The sequence below is a fragment of the Candida oxycetoniae genome (assembly GCF_023343755.2).
Source record: "Candida oxycetoniae strain CBS 10844 chromosome Unknown scaffold7, whole genome shotgun sequence".
In the NCBI taxonomy this organism is placed as follows: domain Eukaryota; kingdom Fungi; phylum Ascomycota; class Pichiomycetes; order Serinales; family Debaryomycetaceae; genus Lodderomyces; species Lodderomyces oxycetoniae.
The window spans coordinates 130,515-155,134 of record NW_026055364.1 but is presented as its reverse complement, the minus strand read 5'-3'; the positions used below and the strand labels follow the sequence as shown (position 1 = coordinate 155,134).

Genomic DNA, 24,620 nt, shown 5'->3' with positions numbered 1-24,620 from the left:
TATCGACATAAAAGGTTTTCACTTTTATTTCAACTATAGGGTTATTCCCCCATTCATCCAACACAAAGACAAGAAGCTAATCCACAGGGCCGTTCCTACATACCTTTTCCTCATCATTGCCACCCCTTTATATGATGTCACAGTGTCAAGACCAATCGCTATGTCCAGGTAGTAATAATTGCAACGCCAATCTCCCAGATTTGTTATCATCCAACCCTAATGCAAAGGCCAATAATACTGATACCGGCACTACCACTACTAGCGATACAGGCGCCATTAATGATGACTCATATTCAACCAAAGTTTCTTCACCCGCGAAATTCTTTGTTCAAACGGCCCTATCATCCATCACAAACACCCTAAAGTTGGAAAACGAGGCAGTAAAGCATTTGTATAATCAATACCAAACAGACGAGTTCTCCATCAATAATTTAGTCGAGTCCCTATCAATCATGTTCAAAACGTTTCAAAAAAATGGTAAGATCATAATTAGCGGTATTGGCAAATCCTACAAATTGGCATTGAAATTAGTGGCAACCCTAAACTCATTAAGTATATCCAGCAGTAATTTACATCCTTCAGAAGCCTTACACGGGGACTTGGGCTTGATAAATGACTCAGTGGACTGTTTGATCATGCTAACATCTTCAGGTAATACTCCGGAATTAATTAATTTACTACCTCATCTCTCACAAGATTTGCCAATCATTCTATTGACATGCAATAAAATTTCGAAATTATCTACAAGTGGTAGGATAAAGAGCTTGATTTTTGCTGAGCTATTACCTACTCATAACGAAGAGTCCATCCATGGTATACCTGCACCAACAGTATCAACGACTTTATCGTTAATCTTGGCCGATTCCGTTATTCTAGCTTTATCTGAGTTGATTGAGAATGATTTGTACAAGAGAAGAAAATTGTTTGGCTTGAAACATCCCGGTGGCTCGATAGGGGTGAAGCTAAGCAGTGCTACCTCCCCAACTGTTTCGTCATTGCCTTCAGAAGTTGGAAGTTTTAGTACGACTTCATTGTTGAGTTTGAAGAATTTTAACTCACTTCTGACAGCTAACAACACATTAAATAATACATCAGCTGCCATAGAAAGTGACGCTAGTGGCGCATTGGAAATGTTTGTACCTAGTAGAAAACCAACATCACCTTCATCATCATTATCCTCATCATCATCATCATCAGCAGCAGCAGCAGCAGCACCCTCAACGAGTAACAATAATTGCAAAACGGTAACGCATGAACAGATTTTAAATTTAACAGAGTTGGATATACTAAAATGGATAACTTTGTATGATTATTTACAAGTTCAAGATTCAAATTTGAAAGTCAAGTTGACACAAGTTAAACAAATCTACAAGGACTATTATAAGAATAACCACTATACTATAACTGGCAATAGTAATGATCTCACAAAAGAAGGTGATAACAATAATAATCCCGATAAAGATTATCATTGGAACAAATTTAAATGGGAGTTACTTAGATCCTTCAAATAATCTAAAGGAGTCATAAAATGTCATTCCAATTCCCCCTTTATGGTGTGATCTAACAACGATTGTCAAGAGACTACTATATGGCCAGCTTGCCCGATAAAAGAAAAGAAAAAAAAAAAAAAAATGGACACATACTACGCAGACATCTTGCGTAAGAGAAAACATTGTTTCGTATTCTAAAACTTTCAACCTTTAAGTTTCAAACTATTATTTTCAGACATTCCTTTTTATTTTTCATTTTACACTTCTTGCCCGTTGTAATGTATGTTGGAAGCAAACTTTTTCACAGTACAAATTTTGCCAACTCACAGTCTAAGGCTGATAATGTAACAATACAAAACGGAGATAAAGACACAAGCAACCCACAATTTTTTTTTTCTGATTCCGAACCGCAGAATCAATTTTGATGATGTTCGGTTGTTGCAAATACACAAATCGAAAAAGCCACAAAACGAAAGGAACAAAAAGAAAAAACGGTTAATACTTCATAGCGCTAATCCTTTTCTAAAATTGTTCCGATGTGTAAGCTGACCACAAACAAAAAGAATATTTATATATACACACGCATATATATATATATATATTTATGAACAATCTAAAATTTGATTCACTTAATCTAATGCAGTTTCTGCTACGATTATCATTTTCTCAACACTAGCCAAATGTTTACCTCCATAATTATTCTTATCGGATAATTGTTTGAGATATTGTCTCAACTTCAAAACTAATTGCCTCTTTTCGGGACTATTGGAGTCAAATACTTCAACTAATTTTTGAATAACATAATTTGCATATTGATCCTTCATCATCAATGCTAATGGTGAATCATCACTGACTGGATCATCATTTCCGATTATCGGCTTTTCGTTTCCCACCATAACTTCATGTAAAATACGTCTTCTTTGCTCTAAATCACCGTGTTTTATACATTTTTCAATCACATTTGAAGCAAATTTTAGTTTTGAAAAATTCACAACGTTTTTCAACACTATTTCTAAAATCTCTTCCTTCTCCACTGGATCACCTTGTTCCAAAATATGCTGAATAACATAGTTACCATACTGGTCTTGAATCAAGTAGTAGATAAATTTATTCAATTCTTGCAAAATCTTTTTTTGATCGTTTTTATTTGAATATTCAAGTAACCTTTGGATCACTCTACAACCATAAGAATGCATACTCAAGTGGTTAACTTGATTCTCCAAACTTGTCAAAATGAATCTGATCTTTTCGAAGGGTTTGATTTTTTCGATGGATTTTTGTATAACATGGTTACCATTTTGGTCTTTTGAACATATCAATATATAATCACGCAATTCTTCAATTATCTTTAGTTGATCCTCAACCTTATCAAGTGATTCGAGGGCTCTTTGGACGACTCGACATCCATACATTTGTAAGGATAACTCATAAACATGACCAATCATATGTTGCAACAAAATTTGTTTTTGCACTTCGGAACCGTGTTCAAAATATTTTTGAATTACATAGTTTCCAAATACATCTGTCATGAGATCCAAGGATATATCTTTGATTTCATTGAATATCACTTCTTTCTCTTCATCAGTTGCCGTTGGTAACTTTTGTTGAATAAATCTTGATCCATGTTGATCCTTAGTAAATTCCACAGCATGTCCATAAATGTCTCTAAGGGTATACTTTTTCTCTTTAGTATTCGAACGCACTTCTTCTAAAAGTGGAGAGCGGTATATATGTATCGAGCCTCCAGAGTTTTTATTCTTTAATGATGTAGACTTTTTCTTTGTGTTAGTAGTAGAAGAATGTCCACCATTACCATGCTTACCAAAATCTTTCGCGGATTTTGAAGGTGGTTGTGTTGGTTGTGTATGTTGTTGTTTTTGTTTTTCTTGTTGTGGCTGTGGTTGTGTTGGTGGTGGTGGTGGTTGTGGTTGTTGTGAAAATGGAATAGGTGACGGAACCAGGGCAACTGGTGGTGGTAACGACATTCCCATTGCTTGTGGCGACAAACTTGTCATTCCCTCAGGCGCCATCATATTCGAAGATTGCTGATAAACCGAATACGGATTAAAAGGATGAAACATAAAGGAAGCAGGAGAAAGCTGTCGATTCATTAGTCCTACTCCTATTCGCGGTGCGCCATTCTGGTAATCAATTTTGCTTTTTCTGCTTTCGGATGAATCTTCTTTCGACTCATTTTGATTACTTTGATTTCCTGTCGAATCTCTATTCTTTTTTGCATCACCATCTCTGTCAGCGTCAGATTTATCATTCTTTGCTTCATTATCTGGAGGATCCAAAGAAGAAGAAGAAGAAGAAGAAGCCGGCATGGGGGGAGGGGGAGGAGGAGGAACTGTTGCTGCTGTTGGTGATGATGCTGCTGCTGCTGCTACTGTACCAGGCGGAAAGGGAGAAAAATTACCATACACCATGTTGAACATAGTCGGGTCCAAAAACTGTGGAGGTGGAGGTGGTGATGGGACCATAAACGGTTGAGGGATATTCAATGGTGGCATGTTCCCTTGGTTTGGAGCTTGACGAGAAAAACCTTGTGGAGCTAGTGGTGCCTGAGGTGGTATAGGTGGGGGCGTGGGTAGCGCAAATGATGCACCATTATCCATAAAATAGTTGACAGTATTATTATTTGCTGGTGTAAATGATGTAGCAGCGGCTGGATTCCAAAAATACGTTTGAGGTCTGTGAGTCCCATTTGTTTGTCCATTGTTCAAATCACCATCTGGTGCATTCAACTCCGAGTTTACTGACAAAGCAGAGTTAGCTTGTATAGGCGAGTTATTATTGTAGTTGTCAATTTTTTCACTAATAGACTGATGCCTCGAAGTCCTTGGAGCCGGCATGTTTAAATTCTCATTCAAGGATCCACTTTTAGTTGTAGCCGATATGCCTCCATTCAATAAAGATTTTGACAAGTCTTTGGCACTATTATTACCAATAAAACTAGTTCTCCGCGAAGACAAGGACAAATTCCCAAACTCGATTTCTCTAGTTGTATCTGCAACGTTGGCGAATTTTTGTAAAAAGCTCTCTTGTGGTGGTGGATGTCTACTTGCAATGCCCCCACTAATTGAAACTGTTCCAAAATTGAGTTTTTGACCATTTACACCAACGTTATCGTGTGACAAGTTGAATTGAGGCGGATGTGCATTATAGTTGATATTAGTTCCACCCACAGGAGCAGTAATAGCAGACAAAGTGCCCCTTTTGAAACCAAAAGACGTGTCATCAAAGTCACTCCCATCGTCAAAGGAAAGCCTTCTTTCACTAAAATTGGTAGGTAGTGGATCCAAGGGATTTGAATTTGCTAAAAACTTGGCAACATCTGAATCCACTTGATCTAATACGGATTTAAAATGATTATGGGATTTAATGGGATTTGAAGTCAACAGCGCGTTAGTCTGAATGGGAGAGGAATGACTGCTGGACCAGATGGTTTCGGTTGGCATTATTGTACAAGTTCAAGTGTCAAAGATCTTGAATCAATAAACAATTAAAGTATAGTTTTTTTAGGTTAGGGAGTATAGTTTTTTAAAATAGTATAGTTTTTTCGTTTAACCAAAAAAAAGAAAAAAAACGTGGTTGAAAAATAGCACTGATAGGTGAATAAGTGGCTGAATGGAATGGAGGATATTGCTTTTATCCTTTGAGTCAGCGTGTGTATGTGTGCAGGAGGTGGGAGGGGATGGAGGTGGACTATATACAAAATAAGACTTTAAAACGGTTGGCTGTTATTTACAAGATGGTAGATAATGATGATGGTTGTGCTGAGGAAGAAGCTTCTTCTTTTGGTGGCGATGATGTGATTTGGTGTATTGAAGCAGAAAAAAGAAAGCCCGTGATGAAGGAAGAAGAAGGTTTTTGGGTGTGTGTCTGTGTGTGTCTGTGTGTCTGTGTGTGTCTGTGTGTCTGTGTGTCTGTGTGTCTGTGTGTCTGTGTGTATTTGTGTATGTGTGTATGTACAAGAATACTCAAGAAGTTCGGTTTCTACTCTTTTGAAATATAAAGTACCCTGTATTAATCAAAGTAATTTAATTAATTGTTTTAAGTGAATTTTTGTTAATATTATTAGTTACTGCGAATTGTGAAATTTGGCTTCAAATTGACATTAAAATGTTTTTTTTTTTTTTCCCTCCATTCATAAAAACAAGAAACTCGGGTATTTAGTGAACTTCTTGATTTCTGCAACTGTAGGATTCTCTGATGATACTAGGACAAATTGTGACACTTTGGTTATGTGTAGTATGTGTAACAGATCTCAAAAAAAGTACAATTTTTAAATAGTCAAGAGGTTGCAAAAGAGATGATGAAACCTTTTCTTAATCTTTGAAAATGTCACTACACCATATCGATTCACATATCTCAGGTAATGTTGAAAAAGAACAAGTTTATACCTCTATAACAAAGCTGTACTAGACCTTCTCGTCTTCCTTTTTTGTCCATGTCTGTCCTCCTTTCGCATCTCCCTTCTGTATCCTCTTTCCTCGTTGGTAGAGATGTGAGTCCTCACGTGACACTGTTACTAGTTTTTATTTTTATTTTTCAAGGCTTGCTCGCGATATTATCACAATATATACTTCTTCTTATACTACTACTACTACTACTACTACTACTACTACTCTTAATTAAAGGCGAAAGTGGTGTGTCCACTATTTCAAAGTTTTTAGATAGTCAACGGTTTGGGGTAGGATTTTTTAGTATGGTCAAGCCTGGTACAGAAACCTCGAAGAGATTGATGAATCTACTATATTCACAAACAGCTTCCAATCTAGCGTTGAAGGAACTAACGCCCGGAATTACAAAGCATCTTTACCTGGAAATCTCAGACAATAGCCCCAACTTACTACACGAGGACTTGACATCGGAAATATTCGATTTCTCGAAATTACGGAAACTTCCAGCACAGGAGGCTGTATCAAAATGTTCACCTAAATTTGAGTCCAATATATTATCCTTCAAATGCCCCAACCTGTTTATAACGAAAAAAGATTTCCAGAATCTTTTACCAAAGGAAAGATACTTAAACTACAATTTGAATCCAATAAACAATTTCGAAGTGCTAAAAAGGAGAGATGATAAGTTGCTAACATTCCAAAATGAGTACTATCTCATTTTCAAAAATCAACTAAATGCCTGCGTATACAAATTAGAAACGTCGAATAAGTTGATAAATGGCATACCGATGAACTTGACATTTCAACCGATAGATATTGTTACAAAACAATTAGTTCCACCGATTCTTCAGCAACCAAACCATGCTCAATTAGTAGAACAGATTCTTCATCTGAGTACGAATTTACAAGGGCTGCTGCTGCTGCTGTTCCTTAATTATGACTTATTGATGAACATGATAGATTTAAATAGACGACGGAAAACAGTTCTTGTTCATAATTGGCCATTTGGGGTGAAACGAACTATAACAAACACATACTTCCGAAATTACGGGTTGAATCCCATAGAGCCCAGGACTGTAGTAGAATCAGATATTTCAAAGGAGATTAGCATTGTTTTGATCAACTTTTTGAAAGAAAGGTGTGCTACTAGATTCATTAGAAATTTTCATGGGAAAAGTTGGCACATATTACAAGACTTTTCAAGAACCAATGAAAAAGTATTCTACCAGCCATTGCTCTGCGAAAGTTTGTGAACAAAAGAAGGTTTACATTTTTTGTCAATGCAATAGTACTACTACTACTACTACTAATAATATCAGTGATATGAAAGAATCTATTCAGTCCTTTTCGAGAGATTTCCAACTGGTTCTTGTAATTTCCCATTGATCATCAGCACCTTCACTTGACTTGTGTTTTTGTTTCAATATTGAGTATTTTTCCCATAACTTTTTCTTTGGCCAAATGACTATAATTGCGTCGTTCCCCAGCCATCCAATTATACCCATGTCCAAGTCAGTTTCACTTTGATGGTATTTGCCGGTATTCACGCTGCAAAAACTCCAGGTACTTTTGAAATATTGAGGTAAAAGTGGTGCAGGCAAGTATGACATATACTTGTTCAAAATGTGTTCTCTATTATTATTGTTATTATTGTTATTATTGTTATAATTATTTGTGCGTGTTTTGTTAGTTTGGTTCGATGAATTTTGAAGAGTACAAGTATCATTTAATTCTATGTTAAAAACATGCAAAGTATACTTATCAGATAACACTGCTAATTTAGTATCGTTATGATTGAATTTCATAGAGGTGATCTCTGCTTTATCTATACCTCTTCTGAATTCAAAAAGCAAGTTTGACGTCTTGGTGCAATGCACGCGAATGATGGTCCCCACCACAGAAGCAGTGGCTAGCAATGTCCCCGATTTATTAAGACAAAGATTGTGTATAGCGGATTTGTGGGCTTTAATAATACTGATGGAGGGTGCGCTTACTGTGGATGAACTTCTTGTTGGTGCATTGTTCTCACGTTGCCGTTGCCGCTGTTGCTGTTGCTGTTGCTGTTGTTGACCAATATCAACTATTTGAATTTGACCAATGGCTTTTCCCGGAAATGCCAAAATCGCGCATGTGGGAGGGGTTTGATAATGTTGACTTTGGTTGAGTGGGACCCCAGTTGATATGGTACTGCTGCTTATGCTACTACTACTACTGTTGTTGCTACTGCTACTGTTGTTGTTGTTGTTGTTGTTGTTGTTGTTATTATTAATTTTGCTACTAGTATTATTATTATTGTTATTATTGTTGTCGTTGTTGTTGTTGTCGCTTGCATTACTGGACAATGATCCGTGATTTGTCCCTTGTCGGTTTATAGGTAGCTGTGCCTCTTGAACTAGTGATTTTCCCTTTTCCATGGAATTTGTTGTCAATAGGGACCTATGACTAACACTGTTTATCACCGACAAGTCTGCTAGACCATATTCATTTTTACAAGTTTCGTAACTTGCCAACTTCTTTGGCGGCGATGAAAACGTGTAAACTATTATCTCGTCAATCAAAACAACAACAATTTTAATTCGAGACAATAATACGTTCAATACAGGCTTGGGGAAGTCCAACAACAAACTTATTTTCCGTTTCAAGTCATCCCAAATCACCAACTTGTTTCGCGGGAATTTAGGGTTGTAGTCGCCTCCTATTAATGCAACGTAATTTGTCCTATGTAGCATTGTCACATGTCCAATACCAGAGCCTGCTAATGGTTTCAGACCTGTATCTGACTCCAGAAAATGAAGGAATTGGTTTTGACGGTCATTCAATCGTGGCGATGCTGAGCCAATTGGTGAAGCTGATATGGAAGCGGTAGCGGGTGGCCACGCGTTTAGGATTGGGCTCGTGTTGTTAAATATTCTCTTGACACGTAGATCTAGCGGGTCTGTATTATATACCAAGAACCCATTTTCATGGCCAATGGCAAAGCACCCATGATCCTGATTAAAGTTGATACACAATATCTTTGATATCTTATTGTTGTTATTGTTGTTGTTGTTGTTGCTTGAAATGGTATTAGCAGAATGATTAGGCCAGTTATGATTTTTCCTGATTGATTGGCGCGCGTGATTTACTGCGGCGTAACTAGGTAGAGAGCCGCTGGCAGATGTGGTTGATTCAGAATCGGAGCATTCATTAACCACCATCTGAAAGTCGCTTCTCCTTTGAGAAGTCAAATTGGAGCTTTTCTTAGGTATTGACGAAACTTGACCTGTTTCAGATAATCTGTCATTATTATTTTTGGTAGAAGGAAGAACACTTGTATTGTTTCCCGAGGACCCAATACTTTGAAACTTGCAGTTCTCTTTACTTGCATTCATACTCGTCAACAAATTGTTTGAGAAATTCTTGCGGTTGTTGTAAGAAGTAGTTGTGGTCGTTTGTAATAAGTAGTTTTAGTTGTTGTAGTTGTTGTTATTCTTTATGATGTGATGAATAATCAGGCGTTGTTTGTGATTTTGCGTGTGTGGAGGGGGGGGAGAGGGGGTCAGCTCAAACACCGTACTATAATCATATAGTACACACACAGGCACGCACAAGCCCAACTTGAAGGAAAAGCAGAGGCTCTTGTAGTAAGGTTCTCCTACTGTTTTTTTAAGGAGTCATGATAATGGGGTTTTAAAAAAAAAAAAAAAAAAATTAATAAACATGGTTGTTAGGTGATCCTCGATAAAAAGTCGTGTAGTCAAGATTTCTCAAACTATTATTATGTCGCGTATCTTTTTTTCCTTTCTGACTCATAAAAATACTTCTGATTATAATGACTTGACAATAAAATCCTCCTAGATGGCTTTGGTTTTTTGGGTCATGAAAAGAGGAATCAGCCAGTTTCCTTTCTCAATACAACTGGTTGCCTTCTCAACCGTTAACAAAGTTTTTAATGAAGAGAAGAAAAAAAAAAAAAAAAAAAAAAGAAGAAAAAGGAAATTTTATGAAAACAGAAACGTTGACTATTGTTGTAGAGATTTAAAATTAGTGCGGCTAATTTGTATTGGATTAAACCCTTTCCTTCCATGCTTTGACCTCCCCCCAGTGCTTACAAAACAAAGTCTATTAGGATATGAGAGACTTTTCTTAGTGTACAAGATCCCAGCTAACGGCTTCAGGCTTCATATCTCTACTTGGGTTTCCCCTCTTTTTCTTTTTCGTTGTCGGCATTAATCGGTTATGTCGAAGTAAAATAAATCAAATTATCAAATTAGAAAAAAAAGAACAAAAGATAATTATAAAATAAATAAATCAATCAATAGAGTAAAAATAGTAGCTTTTATCTTTCTTTTTCTTTCTTTATCAGTTGTCGCACTTTTAGTGTCGCATAATTCGAGTGATAAATTTTTGTCAATTATTCTCCTCACCTTTAGAATGCCATCAGCAGCAGCAGCAGCAGCAGCAGCATTTCTTGTAGCATCTCTAACACGTACCACCAACATCATTCACCAATACCACCCATTAGTAAGTAATCAAGTGTTTCCTTTTGCATTTTTCTTCTTTTTTTTTTGTTGGTATTTGATCAGTGATAAATCTTCTTTTTGTGCGGTAAAATGGGAATATTAAGTCTTTTCCATCTTACCTTAAACTAAATCAAAAACTTTATCATTCACACAAATACACACACACACACACATTACATTCAAGGTATGCCCAATACCATTACGCTCTCTTACTGCTATTCCATTTCCTATAGAAGTATACGAGCTTCGCCTAATATTTTCTTGTTCTCTCCCCCCCCCCCCCCCCTTTTTTTTTTTCCCCCCCCCCCCCCCCATTTTTTACGTGTACTATCTATCTATCTAAGTCACTTATGACATATTAGTCCTCTTAGCATTTTTTATTTTTTATTTTTTTTTATCGGTACTTTCCTTTTCTTTATCACGTAAAAGCCATAGTAATGTCTAGTCCACCACACCCCCACAATAATGATCACACTAGTGGCAAAACCAACTATGCACCATCATCCCAACATTCAGCAATGACAACAACAAAGTCTACTACATCAATAACTCTGCAGAAAAAAACAGAGCTCATAGGGATATATTTGGTTGGGGCTGAGATAGGTAAGGGGTCTTTTGCCACAGTATACAAAGGATATAATACAACCAATAATACTGCAGTTGCAATCAAGTCGGTAAACAGATCCAAGCTAAAGTCCAAGAAACTTATAGAGAATTTGGAGATTGAAATACTGATTCTAAAAAGTATGAAACACCCGCATATTGTGGGGCTATTGGATTATAAACAAACCAGTGCTCATTTTCATTTGATAATGGATTACTGCTCGATGGGTGATTTGTCATACTTTATACGGCGAAGAAACCAGTTGGTTAAAACCCACCCGGTGATATGCAGCTTGCTTGAGCGCTATCCTTCTCCAGAAGGCTCTCACGGACTAAATGAAGTATTAGTAATACACTTTCTAAGGCAATTATCTTCTGCCTTGCTATTTCTTCGAGACAAAAGTTTAGTACACAGAGACATAAAGCCACAAAACTTGCTACTATGTCCCCCGGTTCATTCCAAAGAGGAGTTTCTGAGTCGTCATTACAAGGGAATGTGGGAACTACCTATTTTGAAAATTGCAGACTTTGGATTTGCTCGTTTTTTACCGTCAACCTCTATGGCTGAAACCTTGTGCGGATCCCCTTTGTACATGGCTCCCGAGATTTTGAGATACGAAAAGTACAATGCAAAAGCAGACTTGTGGTCTGTTGGAGCCGTCTTGTACGAAATGACAGTTGGCAAGCCTCCATTCAAAGCAAATAATCATATAGAGTTGTTGAAAAACATTGAAAAGGCAAACGATAAAATCAAATTTCCATCGGCTGCACAAGTACCAGAATCTTTAAAACAGTTAATTAAATCTTTGCTTAAGTACAATCCAACTGAGCGAATTTCTTTTCAGGAGTTTTTCAACGACAACTTGATTACATGCGACCTTGAAGAGACCAATGCGCCTTTGGAAACTTCAGAAATGGACGAAAACTTGTTTATTAGTGAATATATCAGCCCTATAAAGAGGTCCGACCGATCTCGCTTTTTAAATCCGTTGCCGCGCTTGACATCACCAGATCAAGAGGGAAATGACATGTTGGAAAACGAAAAGGAAAAGGAAAAGGAAAAGGAGCAGCAGCAACAGCAACAGCAGAATGATACGAAACAATCTACAGAAGCGTCAACACTCGAAGCATCTGCAGTAAACACAGGGAAGACGTCTGATTCCCTAAATAAACATAGCGTGCAGAAGGATAGCAATGCAAGTCTCATCAACCAACAAGAGGGTAAGTTAAAAGATGAAGAGATAAAACAACTTATTCACAGAAGCAGTCCTGATCCGGATAACATCTCACATTCAATAAACAATTCACCCATTTTGAAAATTAAAAGAGACGATGTTCTTCTTGAAAAAGATTACGTTGTGGTTGAAAAAAGGGCTATAGAAGTCAACGCAATTGCAGATGAACTTGCTCACGCAGGAAGCGGCGCAGAGGCCATAAATGATCCTAGAAATAGTCCTGTAATTTCCATGAAAGACAACAAAAGCGGTAAATCACAACCAACTCAACAATTCCGACGAACTTCGCTGAGTGGCAGCAGCCAAAGAAGACCAAGCTTTACAGAAAGGAAAATATCGATATCAATTTCACCAACAAACGCATTAAGCAAAGCAATAGGATTAGCATCACACAGATTGTTTGGAGGGAGCGGAGGAGCAGCCACTTCTAACAACCAGGTCGTTGCCGAGAAGCAGCCTAGTCCAGTATCTTTTTCGGAAATTGTATCAAGTCCCAATTTTGCAAATCATGCACTTTTGCAAAAACTTAACCTCCCCGTTTCCACTATGGCTGCAAACAATGAAACATCAGAAACTGGAATCTCGAGCTCATCCTCAACCAACCTTAATGCCGAGGAAGTGGTTTTATTCAAGTTGGAAACAATTGCAACTAAGGCGCACGCGGTGAACCTATTTGCTGACGTCAAATTTAGTCAGCTCATTCCTAGTCCTCCATCATGGGAAGCAGCCAATGACGATTTATCAAATAATGGAGACATTCTTCCCCCGAAAATCGTTAAAACGATAAGTGAGGAAGGCATGGTATTGTACGTAAAAGCGTTGTCTCTTTTGGCCAAAGGAATGTCCGTTGCCTCTGCATGGTGGTATAACCAATTTGGGAATCTGGTTGTAGAAAGCAAAGATAAGGTGGATATCCGAACATCGCAAAAGATAAACCAACTAGTGCAGTGGATTAGAGAGAAATTCAACGAGTGTTTGGAGAAAGCGGAATTTGTCAAACTCAGGTTTCAAGAAGCGAAAATAGCCATTGCAGAAATAGATGGAAACGAAGACTTTGACGAAAACGAAATGGATGAGCCAAGAGTTGTAGCTGAAAAATTGCTTTTTGACAGAGCATTGGAGATGTCAAGAAATGCTGCTGTAAACGAGTTGGTTAAAGAAGATTTGAAAGGGTGCGAATTAGCATACAGTACTGCAATTTGGATGTTAGAGGCATTATTGGATGAGGAAGATGTTGACAAGAAGGATACGGATCGTAAATTGGATGATGATGACAAAGTGATGGTGGAAAAATTCATTGTAAGCATCGGCAATAGATTGTCGGTATTGAAAAGAAAAATAGACTTGTTATGATCAATAGCTTATCAATAGGTTTAGTTAACTTCTTTGATATCTATAGAAAACTAGAATCATTACAAAGTGATGCAATCACTAAATGCACATACATTCTGTTACAAACACAAGTACCAAACAGAAAAAAACCTAACTATAAAATGCAATCATCTCTCAATCACTATTGTAAAAATTTCAATCGCCTAAAGAATTTGACAAAATCTTCTAAACAAATTCTAGTCCCAAACCAAAAATGTTACTCAACTCGGTCAACAATTCGAATCCGATTACAACATATTTTCATGTACCCAAGAATTGAAGGCAGAATTTTAACTGAATTCAACAAACCTAAAATGGTGTTCACCAACATGGTTCACTCCGATTGCATAAATATAATCCATCAGCAGGAAAAACACTAGTACAAGAAAAAACAGTGAAACTGAAATTTAAGCTGAAAATCTCATGCTTGGCTATACTCAAATAAAACACTTCTTGACGTAAGAAGAACAAATGTATTTCGAACAGTAATTGCATCATATACATCAAATATTACCGACATTATGTGCCTTTGTTTGACCCCAAAATTACTAAAACCAGTCGTCCGTAACGTAGAGAGGCATGCAGAAACCATCTTCCCTATGTATCCCTTACCACCTTTTCACATCGAACAACAAAAAAATGCACAAATAAAAAAAATTATTCCATACATAATCACACTGTATTAGCATCTATAGCGTCTTGTAAGTGAACAAGTTCAATTTCTCCTAATATGATATCTCAACTGCACGATATAACAACATGCGCAAGCAAATAGCACCATTTTAAGACATATTGAATCGGTGAAAAATTAGCACCATTTAAAAAGGTCCAGATCTACTTATAAATATACTGTTCAATGAAATTCCACATACGCGCACGATAATATGTCTGACATGAGTTTGTTATCAATCACTCAATCCAAGTCATAGAAATCTGCAATCAAGAACAAAAACACAGTAACAAGGAGCAAAAACAATGTTACTCTAAATAACACGTAATGACAATATAAAGTTGATTTACGTTTATTCTCTGTATTTGTATTGGATGTTCATTACAAGTCACTCATTCTAGCATTTTATTCGCCGTGTTTGGGAAATGCCTTATGTTTAAAGCTGATTGTCTCCTATTTCGATCATCGCTACACTGGCTCGCCATTCTTTTAACTATCTCGATAAACAGCTTTTGGTCATGTCAATGGTTCAAATTATTGCCGTAACTTATTCATTGCAAGACCGGTACCAATCAAGAGAAAGATGAAAGTGTATAATAAACATTTCTAACTTGTGGATATAAAACAAAGCTCCACGTCATTATAGCTGGCAATTGAATACCGCATCAGGTCGTTCATTATATGAAGGCTAATGTTGCAAAAGAACGATATCATACAAGTTCTTAGCCACTAGAGTGATATTCATTATTTGTTGTAACGAACTAGAAATCTTGAGCACTAATTGATTATTTTTCTAAAAGTGTTGTCAATTTTACAACAGTTAAGTATTTAATTTTACATGGTCGGGTGGATCAAAAAGTCTTAAATGAGATTGATACCCTACCAAACATTCACTGAAGAATAGTTTGTATCTTTTAAACTTGTCAAGTATTGTTTTTTTTTTTGCAATCCTATGCTTGTTTTTTTTTAACTTGCTTATTTTATGTATACGTAATTGCTTTAGAATCATTTGTTGGCTTTCATGGAGATGATAGTGTGACATCTCGATGTTTATATTTCATGAAGTAAACGCTTGCTACTTACGGGCCGTATTCTCAATGTTTTAGGTTTCACATGTGTATGGTTGTTGAAGTAGAGGTGGTAAAAAAACGTTTTGAAGCCGTTGTTGTTTTGTGAAATTTGATTGTATTAGTTTTTATCAAAAATGAATATTACACATTTGTGAGCTTGTTCGTGAAGTTCATTTGACAGGATGATTGTTCTCAGTCGCGGAAATGTTATAGTTAAGAGCTTGTTCAAATGCAGAGTAAGTTTCTCTATAGAGAATTTTCAAGTAATTATAATTAAATATATAAATATGGAATGTTTTGAAACTTTCCTTAAAGCCTTAGCAAAAGTGGTAACGTTTAAGTTTAGTTGGTTAGTTTTTATAAATGTCTTTTCTCTTTGGTGAGGTGGTAAACCTAGTTTGAGTTTGTTTTGGGATGTCGATTTGAGATTATGTTCATGAAGTACTGTCTTGTTAATCTGATTATGGTGGATCAAATCATCCAGGAGCCAAGGATGCGTAAGTGTTGAAAGTTTTTTGCTGAGGTTTCCATTCCAAGAGCAAGATCTTTTAGGAACCAGAATGCGTAGACGGTAATGAAATATAAGCCCAAATAAGATATGTGTGATACTATGCAAGGAAGCTTTCTGTTTGTGAGTAGTTTATCAAATACGAATCCACTCAAAAGTATAGCAAAATATAGGGCTGGCACATAGTGGTGCAAATACTTTACTCTGCCCATTAGAATAAACGGCAAAACATGCAATATCCACGCTGCGAAGGGGAGTAACAATTTGGTAACGTAGTCATTAATCTTGGTTTTTGCCGAGTCCATTTGTTGTCTCTTGTAACGAAACATGAAATATAGGGTGTAGGGTATCACAAATACTGTTGCTGCTGCTGTCGACAGCCAAGTGACAAAAGGATTACCCATCAAAAAGTATTTGACATCGTTTTCGCCCCACCCACTCATTCTCAACCCCGTTCTCAAAATTGGCCATTCCCACCATTCTGAGCTTATTTTGTCGAATTTATCAGGGTCTGGCACCAATGCGTTGTTCGAGGCCATCATTCCATAATTCAAAAGCACAAACTCCTTCCAGAATTTGGGTTTGGGAGAGGAGTAAGGCTCTGTAGGTAGCCGCAATAATCTGTTTTCATGCTTCTCCACATTCCACCAAGTGTTCTTGTCCTTGTCAAAGATTGAGTTCTTACAAACAACTTCGCCTTGTTGAAAACCCCATGATGGATAAGATCTCCCAGTAGTTGCTAAATAGCAACCAAGTTTTCTATGTTTCAATCTAAAATTTGTCGAGAGGGGGTGTAGTTCTGTTTTGCTTTCGTTTTGGAAATGAGGCGAAGGTGATATCTCCTGAGACTGAATTTCGAGAATCCAATCGTAGTTTGATTGATCAGCACTGTCATCGTTGGAACATGAAACTTCAAAGTGGTTTTTACTCATTGGAGCACCAATTGAATGAGCACGTAAGCAGCACTTTGTCTTGTTATGACAAAGTCTAATAAAATCTGCATTCTGAATAAATTGCTCACTTTGTTGGTTCATGTCTAGATTCTTCTTAGGATACTCTATAATGAAATCGTTATTGTCGTCTTTAAATCCATAAGTTGTAACTTGTTGTTCCTTAGAACCCTCTGGGTAATCATGGGAATGGGAATGTAACAAGTTCGGAGATAGTCCTTGAGACCTTATTGTTACTAATGAGCCAAACGCGACTGATCTTGGTCCTGATTGCAAATCGTTTCCAATCAATGAAGCTTGCAATAACGAAGATATTGATCCATCGCCTGGCCCTGTATGATTCAAGACTAAGAAATGAACTTTGAACGCCAGCATATATACAGCAACTGGGATAACTATCAAGGTCGTGACTCTCAAGACCCAATGACTCAAATATCTTGACCAGCTGATGCCACGCTTTGAAGTGAGCAAGAAATATTTTGTCAATAAATCTTGAATAATATACAACCCAACGAGTACTGTCACAAATAATCCTACCCATTTCACGGAACATACACAGCCAATCAGTAACCCGGTCAATGTAAACCATTTGAACCCATTTTTAGATAGCTCGGAATTAGTTCTAATTATATTGTGTAAGTTCATCAAACATAGAAAGGTGAAGGCAGTGAAAAATAATAGCATTGAGTCGAGTAAGATGAATTTCGATAAAGTTAATGATAACTGCTCAAAAATAACCATTAATGAGATAAGCCAACAAGTCCATTGATTGTACCCCATTTCAAGTGCCGTCTTGTACGCAATAGGAGTTACTAGTATTCCAAAGAAACAGCTAAATATTCTCATAAAGATGAAATTCATGGTCTCCGGGTATTCCTCTCCACTTTCAAACTTGAAGCTCCCATCATAGCCTGCCAAGTACCCAGAGAGACCAAGTAAAAGCTTCCCTAATGGAGGATGCACATCGAAGTAGTACTCCCGTTTAATATAATAGGACGCAAATTTTCCAAAATGCGCTTCATCCCAAATAACTTTATTGGCCGTTTCTATACGGTATATTCGTACAAATGCCGAGAGGGCAGTTAAAATTAAAGGACTGATGATTCGTGCAAGCTTAGATATCGTCTGCTTATTGTCGTTTTCTATTTTCAACTTTGAAGTCTTCTCTATAATCTCATCTATATCGCTGGTGTATCCTTCAACTGTTGTGGCTGATGAATCTTCATCAATGTCAACTCTACTACTACCGGTGACATCTCTTCTTCTGATACTCCCACTTTGCGAGCGTGATATTGATGATACAAATACTTTATCCATTTGGAAATTAGCTAATGTAGCTCAATCGCCTGCCCTGGGCTTTCCAAGAAATATGTACATACAAGTGTATTATCTTGTAAAAAAAAAAAGAAAAAAGAGAAGATGAAAATGAAAAAATCTCATAATTCCGCGTCGAACAATTTTCTCATACATTGTCTCACTCAAATGGCAAATCTTCAAACAACAAGAGTAGAATTGTAGTAGAAAAAATGGTGGCTACAGACTCCTTGTTTCGACGGAATAGTGGCTCTCATATTTTCAGTGCTTGTCGCCCATGTTTAACATTTTTGTCCTCCGTATAGGTATAATACTTTTGTTTTTTGTTTTCTATTTTTGTTTTCTATTTAGATGGACTTGCCTGGTAATCCCACAATTGGGATAAGTTCTCAAATCTCTCATCCATAGCATTCATTCTTCGTCTCAAAGCTTCATTGAAACAAATCTCTTGTGCTAAAGGAAAAAAAGTTTGCGACCACCCTTTCTTGTACAGCTCGCACTCCACAACAATATCTTTCAATTCGATTTCCTGAAATTTGATTTGAAACTCTAGTTGTTTGAACATGTCATCACCAATCAATCCGTTTTGGTATAGTTTATGAAATATCGGTTCGTTTTCTTTCAACTTCATGGATCTTCTAATTGCTTCCGCTGCTCTTCTCAATAAAGCTGCCTTCATAACCTTCTCGTGGGGCTTTTTATCTTTTGCCAAATTTGGATCCGTGTATTGACTTTTCAATTCCTGATATATAAGAGCATTAGAGTTTTCTTTAAATATTGGTTTCACTTCCTTAAACTTGTCGACCCTTTTCTTCCTATACCATATCGAAAAAATCATAAACGCTGTAAGTACAACACCCACATAAATTAATGGTGTAAATACAGACATTTTTACCGCTTCCGGTATTGGCTTTTCTGTTTCGTCGGCCATGATGTACTGTTGTGTGTCTAAATTGTGTCAAAAGGTCTTCAAGTTAGATAATTTTCATTTTTTTTTTTTCAAACCACGTATTTTTTTTTTACAAAGTTGAAAAAAACTACTAAGGAGTTCCTGCACACTACTATTGGTGAAGTGATATATATATATAGAGAGAGACAGAGAATCCACACCAACTGGACTAAGAAAGCAGGGTTGTGTTTAAAAAACGGTGGAGGAGAATTCATTATTAAGTTCGGCAAATAGTGAACTAGCTCCAACTGCATCTTATAATTGCAAAGCTGTTCTGTAATAATCGCAACAATTATTTTAAAATACTTTACACGGGTTACCATCCATCACTTCGCCTTCTATGTTTAATGCCAAAATACCTAGCCAACTCATCGTAAATTTCACTCACTTGCTCCTTGTCGAATTGTGATTCTAACTGAGAGATATCTTTATTCGTAGCGAGGTCGATTATGCCATTCTTGCTATTGCTTCCATGTTCAAGAGTATGTTTTATCTCTTCTTCGTTTGGCAATATTATCTCATAGAATAACCCCAATCTCAAAGTATCCCGTTTTGCCAATGATTTAAATTCTCCCAATGTTTGAGGAATTGGGAAAGTTGGAAAGTCCCCGTCCTTATTACTCAACGGAGCAATTTTTTCTTCGTCATTGATGACTGATGTGTTATAAGTTCGACGTATAGTTCTATCCTCTAAAAAGTCTAACTGGGACTGAAGTTCGGTAACTAGTTGAACCACGTCTTCATTAGTGACATAATCTTCAGTGTCTATTTGAGATGTACTTTTTGGATTTGAATCCATCAGTGACATTCTTGACTTAACATCATTGATTTGAATCTCTATCAATTTTTGACCAGTTGTAGCAATGATTTTTGACTGCTTCTCAATTAATGCCTCTAAATCTTTGACCCTCTCTTCTATACTCGACATTTTTCTTCTTTGAGTACTGTAAAAGTTTAAGAGTTTGAGGGATATCTCTCCCACTTGTGAAAAATTAAAGTTCCTTCAAGGAAAACAAGAATATTAAAAAAAAAAAAAATATGTTAAATAAATAAAAATAAAACATAGATGGTAGTGCTATACGGGAGATAAGAATAAAATAGGTTGTTCTATCTTGAATTTTGTCTGGAAAGAGACAGTCAATATCAAAGTTCAGCACGTATCAAAAAACCAATATGTAACCACTCTAGCAAGTCTTTATAAGTGCCTTCACGTAATAGGTTTTTAAGATTGATATCCTTATATTATTATATTGCTATGGCTTTCAAGGGAACTAAATTTTGTATCCTTCATGTTGGAGCCATTCATCTTTCTAATCTAGAACTAGGGGGTTGTCCCAACTGGTACCTTCATCTTCCAGTGGCTTACGATACCATGGTCGAAACGCAGTACCGTAAAAGGGTGGTCGCCATCCCGAATTATTGTCGTAAGTAAGAAGATTTCCCATAGCCATTTTCTCTCTGGCGTCGTGACTAATAGTCTCGTCGTTGTCGTTAATGTTATTGTTTTCCTCTCCTTCTTCTTCCTCATCCTCATCCTCCCCTACCTCCCCCTCATCATCATCATCATCATCATCATCATCAGAGCTAATTAATATCAAATTTTCTTCGTTGCCGTTATTATTCCCATTTCCTTGAAAAGTAGGCTCAATGTCACCTATCGGTCGGTACTTCTCAAAACCAACTAATTCTATTCTCTCAATTTGCAGCAGCGTCATCTTAACAAAGTAGTTAAAAACATCACTAACAACTAGCGCACCTAAAGGAAACTTGGTATCGCATATTGGGCACGTGTATAACGGACAATTCTTGAAGCCCGGACTAATGAATTTTGAAGTGTATTCTGACTTTGGACTATTCAAAATCGTCACATATGACGGTAAGTTGATCTCTTGGAGGGACTTAGATTTCAAATCCAATGGTTTTAGTTGTGGTTGCATGACTGAGCCCTGATTCTTAGCAGTTTCTTTCTTAATACCAGTTTTTCGGGATAACTTTTCATAATTCTGTTTGAGAATATTTCGTTTGGTCACAGCTTGAGTTGAGGCAGGTAGTTTATTAAACAAACAGAAATTGTAATAATCAAAGCATTCAAAGTGTTTACAAAACTGAGATTTGACGGGGAACGTTATTCTAGTTCCTCCTAGTGGATCTTTCAATGAAAATATAACCTTGTCAACTTGAGCTTCATCCTCATCGTCGTTTTCTTCGTCTTCTTCAAACACTTTTAGCTCGGCTTCGAGCAAGGGTATGATGTTTGGCGGAAGTTGTTTGTGCCTAGTATTGTTTTCTGATGAGTGTACAATATTTGTTGCTCGTTGTTGACTCTGCGACAGCAGCAGTAGCAGTGGCAGAAGCAAAGACGGTATCTTCTTTTTCTCTTCAAACAGAGAACGATTGTATACAGTGGAAGGCAAATTCTCTGCTCCTGTAACTTTGTTCTCCAGCACATCTGTGGTTTCTTTTGAAGAACTATTCTTGGGTGTAGCCTGTTCAACATTCTCTTGTATGACTTTGTTCTCTTCAGATTTCAGGAGTTTGGGGGGTTCCTCCTCGGTCATGTGTGATAACAATTCCTTTTCAAAGGCTTCGAGGTCTTCTAGATCTTTTTTATGCCCTAGCTCAGTCTCAAGCATCTTAGGCAAAGTTGCTGCGTGATCTTCCTTTTCTGAGTGGTGTTTCTCGGGATTTGATACATTTGCTCGCTTGGAATTCCGCCTTGATCTTGATTTTGACCCGCCACCTTTTTTGAAATCTTTATTTGTTATTGTGCTGCTCAAATTCTTGTCCTCTTTGGTATCTCCAATGATAGATTTTAAGCACTGTGGTTGTAGTCGAATAGTGACTAAGATTCTCTTTACTTTTCGACGGGGGTGGAGTTCTTTGACTATAGAGACGTTTTCTGTACACAAATTAGGCACCTCCAAAACCTTATGCCGCGGCATAGTGGAGTAATAGGCTTATGTGGTTTTCGCAAGCGTTATTTCAGATTGCTTTTTGCAAAAGCTGTACCGCAAGGGTTGTAAAAATCTTCTTCTTTAAGGATAGTTGAGATATTTTGCTACTCAATAAATCATGCCCTTATGCCTTCCAGGTGGAAAAATAAAAAATAAAAATTAATTTTATCTTGTAGAAACGCCATTTAGATTCTCTATGTAAGTGGTTTCGGTCCAATAAAAAATACTTTGAATTGATAAAGAGATTCAACTATAGAATACATAAGCATATTTATCTGGAGGGGGGTAGCATTTATCGTAAAGTTTCGATGGAATCACCATTGGTTATTTTGCTGATTTCCACTATATTTGTAACCAAAACTGCCACCCTCGTCATTGTAAAACTCATTTCTTCTCCCTTGTTCGTTTCGATTACCGTGTCTTTCTCCTTCAAATCTATTTCCATCATCAAAATCATTACGACGACCACCTTCGTATCTACCTTGTCCACTTTCGTATCTACCTTGTCCACTTTCGTATCTACCTTGTCCACTTTCGTATCTACCTTGTCCACTTTCGTATCTACCTTGTCCACTTTCGTATCTACCTTGTCCACTTTCGTATCTACCTTGTCCACCTTCATATCCTCCCTGCCCACCTTCGTATCTTCCCTGTCCACCTTCATATCTTCCCTGTCCACCAAAACTACCCTCCGATGGTCGATTATGATTTTCGTTCGAGTTAGATTTACCCCCTAAGAAATTACTCAACATTCCTGAAATTCCTCCTCCTTCATTACTGTTGTTGTTGTTATTATTTTCATAACGACCACCAGCTCCGTATTGACCAGAATTTTGCTGATGATTTTGATTATTGTTTCCACCACCACCGAGACTGCCTAACAATCCACCAAGTCCTCCACCACTGGAATTATTTGTGTGACCTGATTGGGAAGATAAAAGGCTCCCTACAAGAGCAGCAGCACCACCCAAGCTTGCCCCACTAGCAAAGCCGCCGCTGTTGTTGTTGTTGTTGTTGTTATTTGCATGTTGTTTAGATCCCATAACGGAATTAATTGCTTGGTTGAGAACAAAGGAACCTATTCCTCTATCAGATTGCTCTCCCAGATCATTCTTCCCTTGCTGTCCCTGATCTGGCAAGTCACTGCCGTACCTTGATTGAGGTCCTTCAATTGGACGCTCGTAAAATTCCAGAGCTGATCCTGATTCCCTATGCTCTCCTTCATGTGGCCTTGCTGCCTCAGTAGGAAGCTCCCATTGCGATTTTCCTGTAAACTTGTTAACGTAAAAAAACCTTTTGTATTCTTCATCCCATTGTGCTGTCCAACCTTCTGGCAAGTTGGGTGCTTGAGGTGCATGAGACATTGTAACTGAGTATTTGGGTGTTTGAGTATTTGAATGATTGTGTATTTAAGTCTTGGAAAACAAAAAAACAAAAAAAACCGACCAAGATTATGTTCTAATCAAACACGTTTGCTATATGTCTCTCCCACCTGAAATTTGTTCCATTAATAAAATACGTCTCATGGTAGGTCCCAATACGTAAATGAATTTGAGAATTATACACTATATACACAAAGTTAGACAACTACATCTTTTTTTTTTCTTCTTCTCTAAAAGAAAGGTTTAAAAAAATTGGTCGATTTTTCACTGAAAATTATTTTAACAATCGTCAAAAGTTGCTAGGTAACGCTTCGGATGTATCATTATGATGCACATTTTCCATGTCGTCCTACTTCCAAATTTTCATTTTATTATCAACGAGGAAGCACTATTCAAAAAGAGTCAATTGCATTGGAAGGAATCCTTTTTTCTTTTCTCTTTCTTAATATGATAATCAAATGTAAAAAAGTTGATCCATACAAAAAACGAGAGGAGAGTAAATTCACAGTTAAACTCTCACAACGTATATATCTTGCAATACTCAAAGAATAAGAAAGAAAAAAAAAAAAAGAAAAAAAAGAAAACAAGATATTGGTAGTCTTGTAGAAAATCCTTTAAATATAAACCCTGCTGCTCCTGCTGCTCCTGCTGCTGCTGCTGCTGCTGTTATCTATCAATGTTGAGCTTAAAATTAGATCCAATTGCCTTGGACACCTCCTCTTCTAATAGTTCAGTTAAGGAACTTCCGTCTCTTAAAGTTACCCATTTGCCTTCTATTAGATCAAATCTTTTGGGACCGCTTATAGGGGAGCTCAACCATATCTGCTTATTAGGTGGTTGTTTGTTGATAACGTACGTTCCGTTGGGTGGAAGAGTCAATGTCAAAACACCGTGATTCAACTCGGAATCCACCTGACCAAATTGCTCACCCAAAGCTTCTAAAGAGTCAGACAATTCCTCTAGGTACTCATTGGAGAGTCTACTATATTCATTATCGCTCAACTGATCGATTTTGCCCTCTAAATTCTCGCCCTGAGTACTTAATGAGTACATTCGCGAGGTCTGCAGTACCCATCTTGGCGTAACAAACAAAACCTTGCTATGCTTAGGTATCCTCGAAACCCAGGCTATTGATCTGATACCTAACGCACCACTTTTGAATAAAGCTCTTCGAAACATTTGGAAAAAGTAATCTTCAAGTAATCTTTTTCTCCTC

The 24,620-nt window shown here is 37.1% G+C and overlaps 10 protein-coding genes across 10 annotated transcripts; 2 read left to right on the top strand and 8 right to left on the bottom strand. All coding sequences in view use genetic code 12, as the record gives it.

The window, feature by feature from the left end:
• Positions 1–131: 131 nt before the first annotated feature.
• On the top strand, positions 132–1,511 carry KGF56_000511 (uncharacterized protein; the record flags this gene model as incomplete). Its single annotated transcript, XM_049326431.1, has 1 exon — positions 132–1,511. The coding sequence occupies one exon, from the start codon at positions 132–134 to the stop codon at positions 1,509–1,511; it is 1,380 nt and encodes a 459-aa protein (XP_049182410.1).
• Positions 1,512–2,119: 608 nt separating this feature from the next.
• PUF3 (mRNA-binding protein) lies at positions 2,120–4,951 on the bottom strand (the record flags this gene model as incomplete). The annotated part of the gene is made up of 1 exon (XM_049326430.1): positions 2,120–4,951. The coding sequence occupies one exon, from the start codon at positions 4,949–4,951 to the stop codon at positions 2,120–2,122; it is 2,832 nt and encodes a 943-aa protein (XP_049182409.1).
• Positions 4,952–7,233: 2,282 nt separating this feature from the next.
• KGF56_000509 (uncharacterized protein) lies at positions 7,234–9,267 on the bottom strand (the record flags this gene model as incomplete). The annotated part of the gene is made up of 1 exon (XM_049326428.1): positions 7,234–9,267. One exon carries the CDS (start codon positions 9,265–9,267, stop codon positions 7,234–7,236), a length of 2,034 nt encoding a protein of 677 aa, XP_049182408.1.
• A 1,568-nt stretch (positions 9,268–10,835) lies between these two features.
• ATG1 (serine/threonine protein kinase) lies at positions 10,836–13,589 on the top strand (the record flags this gene model as incomplete). The annotated part of the gene is made up of 1 exon (XM_049326427.1): positions 10,836–13,589. The coding sequence occupies one exon, from the start codon at positions 10,836–10,838 to the stop codon at positions 13,587–13,589; it is 2,754 nt and encodes a 917-aa protein (XP_049182407.1).
• A 2,229-nt stretch (positions 13,590–15,818) lies between these two features.
• Positions 15,819–18,122, bottom strand: PMT6 (dolichyl-phosphate-mannose-protein mannosyltransferase; the record flags this gene model as incomplete). Its single annotated transcript, XM_049326426.1, has 1 exon — positions 15,819–18,122. One exon carries the CDS (start codon positions 18,120–18,122, stop codon positions 15,819–15,821), a length of 2,304 nt encoding a protein of 767 aa, XP_049182406.1.
• Positions 18,123–18,462: 340 nt separating this feature from the next.
• Positions 18,463–19,050, bottom strand: KGF56_000506 (Sec63 complex subunit; the record flags this gene model as incomplete). The annotated part of the gene is made up of 1 exon (XM_049326425.1): positions 18,463–19,050. One exon carries the CDS (start codon positions 19,048–19,050, stop codon positions 18,463–18,465), a length of 588 nt encoding a protein of 195 aa, XP_049182405.1.
• A 334-nt stretch (positions 19,051–19,384) lies between these two features.
• Positions 19,385–19,996, bottom strand: MRP8 (Mrp8p; the record flags this gene model as incomplete). The annotated part of the gene is made up of 1 exon (XM_049326424.1): positions 19,385–19,996. The coding sequence occupies one exon, from the start codon at positions 19,994–19,996 to the stop codon at positions 19,385–19,387; it is 612 nt and encodes a 203-aa protein (XP_049182404.1).
• A 382-nt stretch (positions 19,997–20,378) lies between these two features.
• On the bottom strand, positions 20,379–22,010 carry FGR3 (Fgr3p; the record flags this gene model as incomplete). Its single annotated transcript, XM_049326423.1, has 1 exon — positions 20,379–22,010. The coding sequence occupies one exon, from the start codon at positions 22,008–22,010 to the stop codon at positions 20,379–20,381; it is 1,632 nt and encodes a 543-aa protein (XP_049182403.1).
• Positions 22,011–22,336: 326 nt separating this feature from the next.
• On the bottom strand, positions 22,337–23,386 carry KGF56_000503 (uncharacterized protein; the record flags this gene model as incomplete). The annotated part of the gene is made up of 1 exon (XM_049326422.1): positions 22,337–23,386. One exon carries the CDS (start codon positions 23,384–23,386, stop codon positions 22,337–22,339), a length of 1,050 nt encoding a protein of 349 aa, XP_049182402.1.
• A 684-nt stretch (positions 23,387–24,070) lies between these two features.
• YFH1 (ferroxidase) lies at positions 24,071–24,583 on the bottom strand (the record flags this gene model as incomplete). Its single annotated transcript, XM_049326421.1, has 1 exon — positions 24,071–24,583. One exon carries the CDS (start codon positions 24,581–24,583, stop codon positions 24,071–24,073), a length of 513 nt encoding a protein of 170 aa, XP_049182401.1.
• Positions 24,584–24,620: the final 37 nt, after the last annotated feature.